The sequence below is a fragment of the Humulus lupulus genome, chromosome 5, assembly GCF_963169125.1.
Source record: "Humulus lupulus chromosome 5, drHumLupu1.1, whole genome shotgun sequence".
Lineage (NCBI taxonomy): Eukaryota > Viridiplantae > Streptophyta > Magnoliopsida > Rosales > Cannabaceae > Humulus > Humulus lupulus.
In genome coordinates, this window is record NC_084797.1 from 19842358 (window position 1) to 19859150 (window position 16793).

Here is a 16793-nt window from a genome sequence, read left to right on the forward strand (position 1 = left end):
GCTGACTGTGACATACGCCTCTGCTATGACCCATTTAGTGAAGTAATCGGTGGCTAACAATGCGTACCGCTTTCCTCTAGCAGTTCTGGGTAGTTCCTCGATTACGTCCATCCCCTACTTTGCAAATGGCCAGGGTGCGATGGCAGAGTGTAGAACTTGAGTAGGCTGATGGATGGTGGATGGTGGGTGCAAATTGCTGGCATTTTTCACACTTCTTTGCATAGTCAGGCGCTTCTGTCATCATGTATGGCCAGTAGTACCCTGCTGTAAGTGGTTTGTGCGTCAAGCTTCATCCCCCTGTGTGGTTTCCACATGCTCCTTCGTGGATCTCCTCTAATAATTTTTTAGCTTCTGATGGACGTAAACATCGAAGATAGGGGCCATTAAAGGATCTGTGGTACAACGTTCCATTGATGATGGAGTAGCGTTGAGCTCGAAGGCGTAGAAGTTTCGCGTCTTTTGCATGGGCTGGTAGTTCATACTTGTTTAAGTAGCGGATGATTGGATCCATCCAGTACTTTGGTTCTGATGTGGTTGAGAAAACTTCCAAAGCTCTTGGTGAGTGGCTTGCGAAAATTGTGGAGTGCCGAGAACATTCTCCCGCAGAGGCTAGTTTGGCGAGGGCATCTACCTTCTGATTTTGTTCCCTTGGTACTTGTACGAGCTCAAACTGATGGAATTGTGACTTCAATTTAGATACTTTTTTCAGTAGGCTGGTTAGGTAGGGTGCCTTGGTGTCGAAGTTGCCGATCACTTGCTCTATCATTAGTTTTGAATCTCCTCTAACTTTCAACCGTCTGATGCCCATGTCTCATGATAATTCTAGGCCATAAATCATAGCCTCATACTCGGCCTCGTTATTCGTGGAAAATTGCTCCAACCGTATGGCTTCCACAATTTGTAGTCCAGAGGGTGCTTCCAATATGATACCGATTCCAGCTCCTTGAGAATTGGAGGCTTCGTCTGTATGCATCGTCTACATCCATTCAGCTTCCGATTCCAGTAGTTCAGGTAAGGTATCTGGGGTAAAAGATTGTATCTCAACTAGGAAATCAACAAGTACTTGGCCTTTCTTTGCTTTTCGCGGCAAGAAATGTATATCATATGTCCCGAGTTCAATTTCCCATTTGGATAATCTACCGGAGAGATCGGGTTTGTTCAAGACCTGCTTCAGTGGGTAGTCCGTATATACAATGATGGTATGGCTTTCAAAATACTGTCGTAGCTTATTCTTTGCCGTAATTAGTGTGAGTACAAATTTTTCTATCATGCTGTAGCGGGTTTCAGTGTCTAGTAGCATCTTACTGTAGTAGAACACTGGCTTCTGTCGACTTGCGTCTTCCCAAAAGAGCACAAAACTCACGGCAAAGTGCGAAACAGACAGGTACAGGAACAAGTCTTTGTTGGGGATGAGAGAACTTAGTATAGGAGGAGAGCTCAGATAGGCTTTCAATTCTTCAAGCGCTTTATTTTGTTCTGTCCCCCAGGTGGTGTTTGTAGATTTCTTGATGCATTGGAGGAAAGGCTAGCAACGATAGAACATGCGGGATATAAACCGGCTTAGTGCTATGATTTTGCCTGTCAGAGCCTAGATGTCTCGAATGGTTCTGGGTTCCTTGACCTCTGAGAGTGATGCAATCTGGGATGGATTGGCCTCGATGCCTCTCTGGCTAACCACATACCCTAAGAACTGGCCAGAGGTGTAATGACCCAACTACTCTAAACTTTTGGACCATTAACGAAAACTATACATAAACACTAATTCTTAATAACACCTACAAGTGATAAGATCATAACTTTATTAAAACTTAAAAAAAACAAAGGTCAAACTTACATAAAATTTAAGTTAGGATATGGGATCCCATTGTTTTAAAATCAAAACATGACATAATGATAATTAAAAAGAGATTACATAATAAAATGCGGAAAAATACATATAAAAACCATAAGAAACAAAAAACTACATCCTCGAATCGAAACTCTCGGCTCTTTGAATCCATTCCGCCTCAATACACATTCCCCAAGCTTCCAAGAACCTTTCCCGCCACTAAAACTATTTTCCTGCACATATAAACAAAAAGGAGTGAGCCTAATGCACAGCAAGGAAAATCTAACACATAGTCCATATACATAAATTTCATAAGAAACATAAAACATATCATAACACTTATGTCACATACATACTATAATGGCCATTATTACTTGGGGTCCCATAAACTAAGCAAGTCATATGCCCATTAGATTAGTGGGGTCTTGCTAGCTAAGCAAGTCATATGCCCATAATCTATTTGGGGCTTGTTAGTCATATAGGTCATATGCCCAAGTCTACAATCATACTTAACATAACATATTACATAACATAAAATCATAAGATAACATATAAAAGCATATAACACATAAATCCTATCCTATTTTCCTTACCAAAATAACCAGGATATGAGAACTGATTTGGGACCTTGGAACACTCCTAAAAACCATTTATAATAAGGTGAGTATATTGAAGAAAAAGGGTTGAAAGTGATGAGGGAACTATACTATCAAAATATACTTACCAAAAACCTTGTGCTCAAGAACCTAGATTTCCTAACCAAGAATAGGAATAAGGTTAGAATATGAGTAGAAGACTATGAGAACTTTAAAGAAAATAATACAGAAATGGACTAGAGTTTGGGATACCTTGAGTATTTCTATGACCAATCTACACCTTGAACCGAAATGTGAATAGAACCTTACTTCCTAAGTGTTTGGTAAGCTTATAGTGATCAAGCTTATGATCCCCAACCCAAGTGTTTACACTCTCACAATAACCTAGCAATTTGTAGCCTCTGAACTTAGAGTAATAGATGAATAAATGGCTAGGTACTAGGTCCTATTTATAGAGTTTAGGAATGAATAGATTTTCATTTAACTTGAATAAAAATAATGTATTTTTAAGTGAAAAACATTTGAATTATCGTTCAGCAGAGGCTGAAGACTCGTTCAAAAGATGTTGGACTTATCAAGAGGTTGAAGGTTTGAATGGAGAACGTTTTTGAAAACTTTCAAAATATGCTGAGAGAGGCGATATATCGGCATATGCTGAATATTTAACACGAAATTACACATTTTTAGCTTAATTTAAATTGAGTAAACAACCTTGACTAAGCCTTCTAACATTTTCAAAGCTGCTGACTGACCCTAGGGTATTCAAATTTTAACCTTAACAGAATTATTCCCCAAAAATACTTAATCATTATTAAATATACACATGACATGTGCTATTATCTTATTGGGTCTTATCTAAACCTTATAATATAATAAATATTACCCTCAATATCAGTCATATCAATCAAACCTTAGGTTAAAATTAATATTCTTAAACTATAGGTTAAACTTAGAAAATCTATAAGTGTTACTATGAGTGTCCAAATAAATCCTGGTCTGAACCAAAAATCCACAGTCATAAAGATAATACTATTATTACTATAATACTACTATCTAACTAGCTAAGTAAAGTTCTTGGACTCTACAAGAGGACATCCCAAAAGCACACTTGGTTGGATTCAATTTCATTATATAGGTGTCGAGGATGTCAAAGCGTTCGGTTAAATCATCCACATGTGAAACACCTTGTCGAGATTTGATGACCATGTCATCGATATATACTTCAATGTTCCTCCCGAGCAATGAGGAAAACAGTATGTGCATCAGCCTCTGGTATGTTGCTCCTGCATTCTTTAGTCTGAAGGGCATAACTTTGTAACAGTATAAGTCGCATTCTGTTATGAAGGCTGTATGGATTCGGTCTTCTGCCTTCATTGGGATCTGATTGTATCCTGAGTAGGCATCAAAAAAGCTCATTCTTTTGAACCCTTTTTGGCATCTATCATTTGATCAATTTTTGGGAGAGGGTAGCTATCCATAGGACATGCTTTGTTTAAGTTGGTGTAGTCTATGCATACTCCCTTTTTTCCGTTTTTCTTTGAGACCACTACAAGGTTGGCTAGCCAACTAGGATACATGCATTCTTCGATAGCACCTATGCTAAGAAGCCTTTGTACCTCTTCTTGTATTGCTTGGTTGACTTCGGGAGCAAACCTCCTTTGCCTCTGCCTGACGGGCGGGAAGCTATTTGATATGTTGAGGCTGTTATTCATGACAGAATGGTCTATTCCTGGTATACCATGGGGAGACCAGGCGAAGGTCCCAACTCTAGTTTTTAGGAACTGGATTAGGGTGTGCTTTTCTTCCTCAGGAAGCTTGCTACTTACCAGCACTATTTTGGATGGGTCATGATATCGCCCAATAAACTCCTAAGCAGTCACAGTAGTAATCGGGCTATGTCGTATTCTCAGAGAGGCAAACACAACTAAAAAATTTGATTAGTAAATAAAAGATAAAAATAATGTAGAATTGAAGATATGGATTTTGTGAAATTAAAGTTATAGATTAGAGAAAATGATCAGATAAAGAGCATGGCAAGGTAGAGATGCAGTTCTGTAAAACCTATTCTAATATTGATATTAATTCAAAACACAATTGCAATTCTACACCATTAATTGCAACTAGAAGATGTATATGTTAAAAGTACAAATTAAATAATCTAGATTAAATTGAATCTAACTCCTAATTTCATAGCATATCATATTATATATCCAAGAGCGACAAAATTCCACTGGCAGAATGCAGTAAAAGACATACAATATAACAAATATACTAAAATAAATTAACAATCTAAGTTACATAAGAAAAGCATGACTGAACTTATGTAAAAGATGCTAAATAATTTTAGAAAAGAAATTAGAAGATGAGAAACAGAATAATTAATGAGATATGGAAATAAAGCATAAGAAGAATCAATATCACTATTGAGAATAAGAAGTACAAAAACTACACTCTAACCTCACCAATATTTCTAAAATAATTCACTCATTTTTGTCACCTAAAACAAGCAAAATTAAACTAGAAATAAGAAAAGAAATAAAATAATAAAGTGTATTTTTCCCACTTTACAATCTGATAATTTACACTGGCTTTGGTTCTCTATTTATAGAGAAAATAGGATCAAAAACGTGTAAAAATCGTGTACAAAATAGTGGGGGAAGTGGCTCAAAAAGCTGATGAAAATGGAAAGTGGCTGCTGGTAAAGTGGAGACACGGATGGGACGTGCGTCAGATCGTGTCAGGCGAATGGGACGCATGTCAGGCGCGTCAGGGATGGGACACATGTCAGGCGCGTCAGGTGGCAGCTCGGATTGGACAGCGCGTCAGACGGCGTCAGGGCGGCTGGCTGGTGGCTTGGCTGGCTGCTTGGGTTTGGGCTCCATTTTGGGCCTAGTTTTGGGTCATTTCATCTTTCAAAAATGTCATTTTCTTCATGATTTCTTCAATTTTAATTCTTTCTTTCTCATTTCTTTTTCTTTGTGTCAAATATATATTTTATTTCCTGAAAATTAAATACAAATTAAATTAAAATTAATATTTTCAAATATAAAATATATGACAATAAATCCGTGAAAATATTAATTAAAACTTAATTAATTTTACACTTAAAATGATATTTTTGAGCACTAATCAGGTCATCGTCATCTATACAGATTTCCTCTAGATCATCAAGGGTGGTTTGTGGCTTTTCGCGATCTTCCTCTACATCTATGCCTTTGAGATATGCTGGTAAGTCGTTCTTTGATTGCTATTTGGTGGGGTTGTCATTAGGAGAGGAGGTACCAGAGTCATTTATCTCTTTTAGGGTAAGGAAGCATTTCTTGGTCTGCTTCTGACACCCTTTTATGTCGATTGTATAATGGTCGTTAGGTGAGTGGCACCGCATAACTTGGTGCAAAGTGGAGACCACTCCCTGTATTTTGTGGATCGAACTCCTTCCCATGATGGCGTTGTAGCTTGTGACGGAGTCCATGATGAGGAAGTCCACTGGCAAGGTGTGTTCTGCGGCGACCACGTTTAAATCCCAAGATTGGTGCAACAGAGGGTCTGATCTGACTTTCTTCGAGTCCCATCTTCTGAAAGCTTCCTAGAAGAGAATATCAACCGCACTGCCCCCATCAACCAAAACTCTTCCCAGTTGGCAATGGTCAACTTGTAACGAAATGACTAAAGGGTCATCACGGGGTAGGTGCACTCCCCGTAAGTCATCTTCTGTGAAGGTGATTGCAGAGGCTGGATAGCATCTGTCCTCCGAAGTGACAAGGTTGACTGTGTGGCCTAATGATCTGTATCGCTTCACCCTTTCTTCCATTCTCCTATGAATTTTGGATGCCTGTTCTTGTTCCTCGGTGAGCTCCATGATCCCGTGTATCATGGGGATTTGTTTGAGAGGCTCTTGTGAGCTCGTGGTGGCCATATTCAGGGAGTCTACTACTAGTGGTGTCGAGGCAGAAGCGGTGTTGGGCTATGAGACGCGGGATCTGCTTGTTTCTTTAATGTACTGTGTTAATCGTCCACTTCTCATGAGGGCCTGGATCTGATTGTGGAGGTTGTGGCACTCAGAGAATGTATGGTCATGATCCTTGTGGAAGAGGCATAACCTGTTTTTATCTCTTCTTTTAGGGGGAGTGGTAACTTTGTACGGTTCACGCCAGATGGGCCTGTCTTTGTTTTCTTCGTAGATGACCTCCTGAGGGACGGTGTATTCGAAAGAGGGGTATCGTGGTGGATCTCGATTTGGTTTTGGCCTTTTTCCTCCTTTCATGTGATCTGTTTCCTGTCTTTTCCTCTTGTCGTCCCTTGCAGGTGGGGGAGGAGGGTTATTTGCTGGTGGAGTGGAGATAAGTGCGGACTTCTTTTGTGCACACTCTCGAAATTCCAGGACCCTAAAGATGCCCTCGGCGCGAATTTGGATTTCGGCCATGTCATACGGTGGTGTCATGGTGAGGTTTTCATGTAAGAGAGATCCCACCTCCAGGCTTTTGATGAAGAGATTAGCCACGGTGACTGGCTCAACATCGTGGATCTGATGTATGAGGTTGATGAAACGTTGTAGGTGTGACTTTGGGTGTTCATTTTCGACTTGCTCGATTTGGTAGAGATCTACCATCGTTCGTGGTGCTTCACGGTTAGCATTATACTATTGGAGAAAGGCTCTACGAAGATCACCGAAACTATTGACAGAACTAGGTTTCAACTGCCTGAACCATAGCAAGGCTGGCCCAGAAAAAGTTGTGGATAAAACTTTGCATTGTATGGCTTCATTGTTGGCTTCCAGGGCCATCTTCTGTTGGAATTGGAATAGGTGGTTGAGCGGGTCTCCTTTTCCATTAAATGCAGGAAGAGAAGGGAATACGAAGTCCCGTGGTTCGGGCTCGTTCTGAATCCACTCTGCAAAAGGCGGCCTCTTAGTGGTTCGTGAAACCAAGTCCATGTGTTTAGTAGCGTGAGCATACCTCCCGTCTGAGAACTTCTGCACCATTTCTCGCATCATCTCTTCTTTCCAATTATCCAAGAACTGGATGGAGGGGGTACAGTCCTTGGCTAGTGCACCTTACGCGGCCCATTGTTGGGTCTGCTGGGGCCCATTCTTGGCGACTGGTTGGGTTGTTCTTGTGGGCTCTGCACCGGCTCGCGCATGTGCTTCACAGTGTACCGCCCATTGCTCTTCAGCCCCCTCGTGAAGATGAGTTGGAGAGGATGGTAGGGGACCTTGGGACCCTTCCCTGATGTGGTGTGTGCTTCTCCTAGGGGAGTCGACCTGAACGATCGGAACTCCAATCATATCAAGGTCGAGATTCTCTTTGTCTTGGGCCCTGCGTGTAGTTTCATTGGTTTTTCGTAATTCGGCGATCTCAGATTTGAGCCTGGCCTGAGCTTCGGTCAACACCCTAATGGCTTTGTTGGATCTCTGCTGGCTAGCCTCCAGCAAGCAACACATCCTGTCGATTTGTTCGCCCACATCCGTTCGTGGGACGACCTGGGAGACGGTACCCGGCGCTCCGTTGTTCTTCGGCAGCATGGCTTTTGTGTCCGAGTGAATCTTGAAAGCAAGGAAAGAGTTAATTATTTGACGATGTGGTTAAAGAGGAAATAGAGGTTTCCCATAGACGGCGCCAATTTTTTGATGCAACAACTTTGCCTTTCTATATCTGGAGGTATTTGCCGACGAATTCTAACTCTCCGATCCTTCTTCGATGATGATGATCACTTTGACAATTGTTGAACCGTCTGGGGTACATGCAAGAAAGACACTCCGGTGCCTAAGTCAGTTTTTTCGATCCCTTCATTTGAATAAGAGTTCAGTATTTATATAAAAAAAAATGTGAGGAGGTTAGTTGGTTAACCTAAATCCCTGATTAGTGGGGAAAATAACTTAATTCCCCCCCAAAATGTATTTGGTTTAATTAAATATACAGAGGTCAGAGGCGCAGATCGCCTCTGACCTGCGGCTTCTGTCTTCGGAGCCTCTACAAGATCAAAATGACCCATCTTAGTATACTTAAAATGGAGAAGGTCTTTGGGCCAAACATTTTGGGCCCAACACTAGTCCTAAATTCAAACACGTCAATATAATACACAAAATATCATCAAAATCTCAAATTTAAATCAAAATTTTATACCAATTAAAACATCATACCCAGAAAATAAAAAAAAATCATTCAACCAACCATGGAGATTTTTTCATCATCTTGCCCAACGTATTCGTACACAAACCCGTCACAAAGCCCTCTCTGCCGACCCAGCAACCCCGGCGCCTCTAGAGCAGTCGCAAAGCCCCGTCCCACACAACCTTCATCATCGACCACGACTTTGCCCCTTCAAATTTCATATTCAAGCCTCTACCATCTTAGATCTATGTTTCCTCCGTGAGCCCATAGCTTCTGCGACACCATTAAACATCTGCCAATGCTACCATTGATGTTTGCTTTCAAGCTCTGCCCTTAACCAGAGAAAAAACATAGAATAACAGGAGAAAGAATAAGAAAGAAAAAAATTATTTATGTTTTACTTTTCATATATTTATTGTGTTTATTAATTTAATTTGAGTTTTTATTAATTAAATTTATTTTTTCTTAGTTTTTTTATTTTAAAATTAGTTATTAATATTTTTTTTAAAAAAATATAAGGCGGACCACTCATAAGTTGACAATTTTCTACTTAGTAAATAAACGCAAAAATTTTAGATATTTATGCCACAGATATCCCTAAAAAAATTAATGTATTTCAAATAAGAACATTTTTGTCTTTATAAAGAAAGTTTTGACTAAAATGAAGCATGAGTGTAATGCCCCAAAATCCCTAATGAGGTTTAATGGTTGGATTAGAAGGCCGGGAGTGCCATAATTGATTTATTATGTCATTAAATGATTATGTGAATTACATTATTATATGATTATAAATGCATGCATGTTGGTCCACTTTTCATTATAAGGGTATTTTGGTAATTTGGCCTGTTGATGGCATATTTGTATATTTTCATGCATGTTGGTGATTTATTGATGAGGCCACATTATAATGTGGATTTTTTCGAGCTATTCGGCATGAGATGATCTTTGAATGCAAGTTAGCGGTTTGTTCATAACGAGGTTAATTTCGAGGCTTGGGGTGAGTCTCGGGGTAATTTGGTGATTAGTACATTACTGGGAATCAAAGGGTAATGTAATATGATTTATTATTATTTGAGAATATTCGGAATAATGGGAATTAAAGGACGTTAATTATAATTAACGGGATTAGAGGAGAATCGACGATTTTTCCCTTGGTGGTTGTTAAGGAAATAATTAGGCATGGGGGCATTTTGGTCATTTGACCAAGGGATATATTCAAACTTAGGAAAGTTGTAGAAGATTAAACCAAAAATAGACCCTTCCTTCTCCTCTTCCACGATCACCATTCTCCTTATTCTTCCTTTGAATTTTTGAAGCCCCAATTGAAGATTCAAGCTAGGAGATCAAGGCTTGGAGCTTAGAAACTTAGTTCAACCATTGAAGAGGATTCAATTCAAGTTTGAGGTAAGGATTTCCGGTTGTTTTTCTAGTTTGCTCTGTTCTTAAGGTTAGTTTTCAGCTGAGATTTTTGGATTGGATAGTTGGGAATTCAATGAGCTTTTTGGGAAAGTTTGCTTGGGTTTTGATGAGGTTGAGCTATGGATGAAGTTTTTATAGATTTGTATGATTTTTGGGGTTGATTTTGAAGTTTGGTTTTCAGGGGAAATCGCAGGGGAGAAGACCATAATTTTTCTAGTCTGTCAGTGGCGCCCCAACGCCACTTCTGGCGCCCCAGCGCTAGGCAGATGAGAGAATGGGGTTCTCTCTTACTTGGGGCAGTGGCCCAGCACTACCTAGCAGCGCCCAAGCACTAGGTCATTTTTAGCAAGACCTATTTTTAGGGCTCGGGATGACTTTGGGGGCTCGGGGGATGATTCCACAACCTTGTTTGGGTGGATTGGGAGTCCCGAGAGCATGGGATTGGTCCCGAGAGTGAGGTTTTAGATTATAGACATTTTATTGATCTATTTTATTGATGAGATTCCATATTTGGTTATGACTAGGTGACCACTAAGCGATCAAAGGACCGATCGTTCTCAAGGGTCGCTCTTTTATTGTTTCACGCCCGAACCAGAGGTAAGAAAATTGCACCCAGTATGTGACATGCATGGTTATTGATGAAGCATGTTGAATGCTCTATATGTGGACATTGATTGCATTGTAAATGCTTAGCAGACTTGCTTTTCTGTGAATGGTACTGACTTATTAGTAAAAAACAACAATGGTGTCAGTATTGATTATGAAGTTGTGGCTTATTAGTCAAGTTAGACAATAGTACTGAGCACTGTTAGAGAATATATTTTTATACTCAATGGAAATATGGAAAAACCAATATAAAACTCTATGCAAAAAATACAATAGACAAGGTAATTAATTAAATAAATATTACAACTCAATTGCTCAAAATACAAGTAAATAGAAATAAGAGAATGAAGTGAATTATATGAACTAAAACCCTAAAACAAAAGACACCAATAAATATGTAAATAGAAATAGAAGAAGAGGATTACAAACTCAATACAATAATAATACAAGAAGAACAACAGAATGAAAAGATCAATGAAAACACAAACTCTCACACAACCAAAGTGTAGAGTAGTGGGGATCACCAACTTGAATAAGGTTCAAACCTTTGTCCAAAAGCTTATTTCCTATATTCTCTAAGCACTAATGGATATCTCTAGGAAATAGCTCTCTGGAATTATCAAGCCTCTATGGTGTATTTTCTAGCCAAGTTCTTTGTGGATGGAAAATGGTGTATCTTACAAGTGAGCATTAGGCTCCTATTTATAGAGTTTGAGATACCCCTTTGAATTTCAAATTCCACCAACCCCTATGGCTGTTACCAATGTTTAATTGGATGTTGATGGAATTAAAATGGAGATTTGGGAGTTATTTGGGATGTTAGAGCCGTTCAATTTGGAAAAAAATGAAAAACCAAATAGGTTGTCAGCCTCACTGGCCGCGGCCAGGACTTTTCAGTGGCCGCGGCCATTGGCTTCTATCCCCCAGGCCGCGACCACAGGCCATTTTCAGCACCAAAAAGTCATTTTTCCAAAACGTCCCAAATCATTTCCCACATGATTTTGTAACCTCCAAACACCTATTGTGAGTTAAAAACATGTCTCCAACAGCCATATTTCATCATGGCTTTGTGAAATCCAATCTCAAATGTGTAACATATAATATACACATTATTGGGTAATATTTGGGAGTTACAAATTTGTAACTGATTTTGTAACTCCAAAATATGTCACATTTGGGCACACACATGTGTCTAATTTTGTGATTCTCAATAATATGTTACAAGGTGTGACAAATCACATTTTGTCACATTATTTAATCTAACATTATATTATATGAAATAATATAACATTCCCCACTAGATTAAATAATCACTTTTGTAACACTTATTTAATCCACCAAACATTATATTAACATTTAATATTCCCCCACTTGATTAAAAAATCACTCTCTAAGAGACCTTTGCATTGGTGCATAAAGTAAAATGTCTTTCGACTTGAATTTTACCTTAGTGTAATTAACACAAAATTTGTTGAAATTTTGGTTGCTGAAGCATTGAACCACTATCCCTTGATAACAAACCGGTTATAACACACACACACACATTTGCTATGTTCACTTGAGACCTCAATGTCTCGCTTTTGCACCGTTAATGGTCATGTGCACATTCCATTCATAGAATTTTCTTGACAATGACTCCCAATTCTCATGAGGGGCGGCACCACCCTTAGGTCTATATAGGTAGAACTCTTACAGTATTTTGTTACCCTAAAATACTTGTCTTTTCAAGACTGAGTTCTATTAAAAAACCTTTCGGTTTTAACCCTCATTTTGGTAACACACTAGTACTCATATCTCAGATGGGATAAAATTTTAGTACTACTACTATTCACTTGATTGACTTGTTATTACCTATTGAACCAAATACTAGTTTGGTGACTAGTATTAAGATATGTTACCATCAACCGTGAATCTCTTTAGGGAGTCTAAGTCCCACCCCTTGAGATGTAGAAATGATTCCATTTGAATCATTTCTTTTCATGTATGCATACTTAGACACTCTCATTATTTTATTCAAACTTTGTTGCTAGCCATAGTTTGATTAAAATAGTTGCCTCTTTAAAATAGTGATTTTTACCATAGTCAACACCCCCACTATTTTATTGTTTAATATCCAAGATAAACATTTTCCTTGAATATTAATTCTAGAAACCTATTTGTTTCTAAAATTATCCTTTATGTTTTAAATTGATTCCTTCTTGAATCAAAATATTACAATCAATGAATTTAGACACCAAACATGTCTAGATTTGGCTGTTCTAGATATAGCCAATGTGATTTAGAATGTGGAATTCCAAATCATCTATTTGATAGGATGACCAAATTAATCAATTGATTAACAACAAAATAAATTGATTAACTTTGGAGCATCACCCCCACATTTCTCACATAGTGATAATAAAATATCACTTTAAAATAAAAACCTCTTCATTTCTATTAAGTCATTTATCCTCCCATATAAATCTAGACCTATGATTCTCAAAGTTCATCATGAGTCCTCTATGCCACATGATAAACTCTCAAGATAAAACCTCAATGTTTATCTTGATTTATTTACTTGCTAAAGCAAGAAACACTTATTTGAAAGTAACCTTCACTTGGTTGCTTTCTTTTATATATTTCAAAAAATAAAATGTGAACACAAATGTAATGTGAGAATTTCTCAAACAAATAATCACAAATTTTCATTTTTAGTTGTCTAAATAATCTCAAAATCACCTAAACAACTTTTGTGTATTTCTTAAGAGTCTCTTTGAGATTCTTTTGAAAACATCAATTTGGCATCCATTGATTTTCTCATCAAAATGAAAATGAAAATGTCAATTTTTTAAACACTTTAAGTCAAAGAAAATAAACCCTCATTGATTTATTTAAACACTTTGATTTCTTATGTTTTTGTTAAAAATTATCTCCTCATTGATATTAATGTAAACATTACACCATCTTTAACCAAAATGAATAAAGTTTTCTTTTATTCACCATTGGTGTAAAGATTCAAAATTGTTTCTCCAATTTTGAAATGTCTCATCATTGAATATCTAAGAATTATTGTCACTAAATGATTCTCAAATATATTTCATTTGACCACACTCTAGACTATAAGTCTATTGAGTCAATATGTCATCCCACAATTTTTAAATCCATTTTGATCCATTTTTCTTGCAATGGCAAGACACAACCATTAAAAGATGTAACCCCCTTAGGTTCATATTTTCTTATCTCATAATTGAGATGTCAACACTTTAAATGAGAGTTTTAATTTCCAAATAATACACTTTATTCGCCAAATAAATGGTAACTTATTACATTCTAATGATATAGGATAAAACATATTATCATCTCACAAATATTTGAAATATAATCTATTGATTCACAAAATCAATATATTTATACATGTCATATAAAACTCATATAGTTGTCATTCTAATAATTTCCCATTAACAAAAAATAAGACAATTCTATGACATGCTAGCATATTACCCAATAATCTACTAGATTATTTACACATTGATCACATATAATAAAAACTCAAGATATTATATTATCTTCTAATTTAACCGCTAAAAAAAAAAGGAGATTAGAAAACAATGAATCTCATTTATAAACTTTTCTTCTTCTCATTTCTATCACTATAAGAAAACCATTAGATCTTCTAAGAAAACAAAGAAGAACATTACCTTATCTTACCATCTTTTCAAAGTTGGATCCTCACAAGATCACTATGGTTTCTCCTTCCATTGAAAAGGAAATAAGCTTTTGAATGTTGGGAAAATATGTATATGTCTCAATGGAAATGGTAAGAAAATTACAATAGACAAGGCAATTGATTAAATAAATATTACAACTCAATTGCTCAAAATACAAGTAAATAGAAATAAGAGAAGGAAGATAATTATAAGAACTAAAACCCTAAAACAAAAGACACCAATAAATATGTAAATAGAAATAGAAGAAGAGGATTACAAACTCAATACAATAATGATACAAGAAGAACAACAGAATGAAAAGATCAATGAAAACACAAACTCTCACACAACCAAAGTGTAGAGTAGTGGGGATCACCAACTTGAACAAGGTTCAAAACCTTTGTCCAAAAGCTTATTTCCCATATTCTCTAAGCACTAAGGGATCTCTCTAGGAAATAGCTCTCTGGAATTATCAAGCCTCTATGGTGTATTTTCCAACCAAGTGCTTTGTGGATGGAAAATGGTGTTTCTTACAAGTGAGCATTAGGCTCCTATTTATAGAGTTTGAGATACCCCTTTCAATTTCGAATTCCACCAACTCTTATGGCTGTTACCAATGTTTAATTGGATGTTTATGGAATTAAAATGGAGATTTGGGAGTTATTTGAGATGTTAGAACCGTTCAATTTGGAAAAAATTGAAAAACCAAATAGGTTGTCAGCCTCACTGGCCGCGGCCAGGACTTTTCAGTGGCCGCGGCCATTGGCTTGTATCCCCCAGGCCGCGGCCACAAGCCATTTTCAGCTCAAAAAAGTCATTTTTCCAAAACATCCCGAATCCTTTCCCACATGATTTTGTAACCTCCAAACACCTATTATGAGTTAAAAACATGTCTCCATTAGCCATATTTCATCATGGCTTTGTGAAATCCAATCTCAAATGTGTAACATATAATATACACATTATTGGGTAATATTTGAGAGTTACAAATCTGTAACTGATTTTGTAACTCCAAAATATGTCACATTTGGGCACACACATGTGTCTAATTTTGTGACTCTCAATAATATGTTACAAGGTGTGACAAATCACATTTTTTCACATTATTTAATCTAACATTATATTATATGAAATAATATAACAAGCATTGGTCGTATGGCATTGACTTATGAGTTAAGAACGGTATTAGCGTGTTTAACGCAAGCCGAAAAGATTAGATCTAATCAACATAAGCATTATCATCATAAGCATGAAATGCTTGACCGACCTTAAGTTCGATGAAAACAAAAGCGCTTGTCTAGTCTAAAGGCTAGTTACTTAGAGCCAGAGCCAAAAGGCTAAGGTGATTGACATGTCACATGGCTTAGGGAGCGGATCCCCAGAGATGGACTTATTAGCCATCTATTTAAGGAGCAGAACCCTAGAGATGGACTTATTAGTCATCTATACAAGGAACAGATCCTTAGAGGTTGACTTATTAGTCACCTATCTGATTAGGGTGCATAGCCCTAGAGATAGACTTATTAGTCATCTATTCAGAGTATGACTTAATAGTCACTTATCTGATTGGGCTGCAAGTCCCAACATGATTATAATAATCTTTATTGATCTTCACTTATCTAATTTGGGACACAAGCACAGTATGATTATTTTAATCATCATTTGATATTGTATACATGCAGTAATGAGTTTTCTTGCTGATCCTTGGCTCACGGGTGCTATGTGGTGCAGGTAAAGGGAAAGAAAAGTCCACCCATCCTTGAGTGGAGAGCTTAGGTGGAGATGTGTACATATGCGGCTGCTTGACCACCACGGCCAAGGTGTTTCTCAAGGGAACTATTGATTAACCCCATTTTTGTCGCTTAGGTCGGCGGGTTGTAATTTTTACACTGTAATGACCATTTTGGATTGTAAATAACTTGTAAACGCTTTTATGGGCCCATGTACAGTTTTACGTTTTAAATATAATATATCATTTCCTTTTGATCGAGATTTTTCACCTTAGCCTATTAATGACACCTAGATGCACGTGTATAACCAAATGACTCGTTTAGCGGGTTAAGCACAGTTTAAAGTTTACAATAACGGTCTTGGAGTAACCAGGGCGTTACAATGAGAGGCCATTTTTTTATTATGGCAAAAAACAAAATGTTATTTTTAGTTTTGATGGAAACTCAAGAGTAATAATGGTATAATGAACTTAAATTAGTAATTTTGTTATCATCATTAATATTATTTGTAGTCTTGCTTAATTAATGCGTCGACCCTAACACATTTATAACTTTTGTCAAGTACGTGATTACTAATTATAACTTACCATATTATCATTACTACAAAAAAACTTTTAGGGCACGCCCCCCGCGAGCCTTCTATTTGAGAGCCTTAAAAAATGAATTTTTTTAGGGCACGTGTTGCGAGCCTTGAAAGAATATTTTTAGGGCTCGCAATGCGTATCCTAAAAGATCTTGTTGAGTGCATTTAAGTAAAGTTTTTAGGGCTCTCTTCGCATGCCCTAAAAGAATATTTTTAGGGCGCACAATGCGTGTCC

The 16793-nt window shown here is 37.3% G+C and overlaps 1 protein-coding gene across 1 annotated transcript; it reads right to left on the minus strand.

Annotated features, from left to right (window-relative positions):
• Positions 1–6388: 6388 nt before the first annotated feature.
• LOC133778923 (uncharacterized) lies at positions 6389–7033 on the minus strand. The gene has a single exon (XM_062218934.1). It carries the CDS (start codon positions 7031–7033, stop codon positions 6389–6391), a length of 645 nt encoding a protein of 214 aa, XP_062074918.1.
• Positions 7034–16793: the final 9760 nt, after the last annotated feature.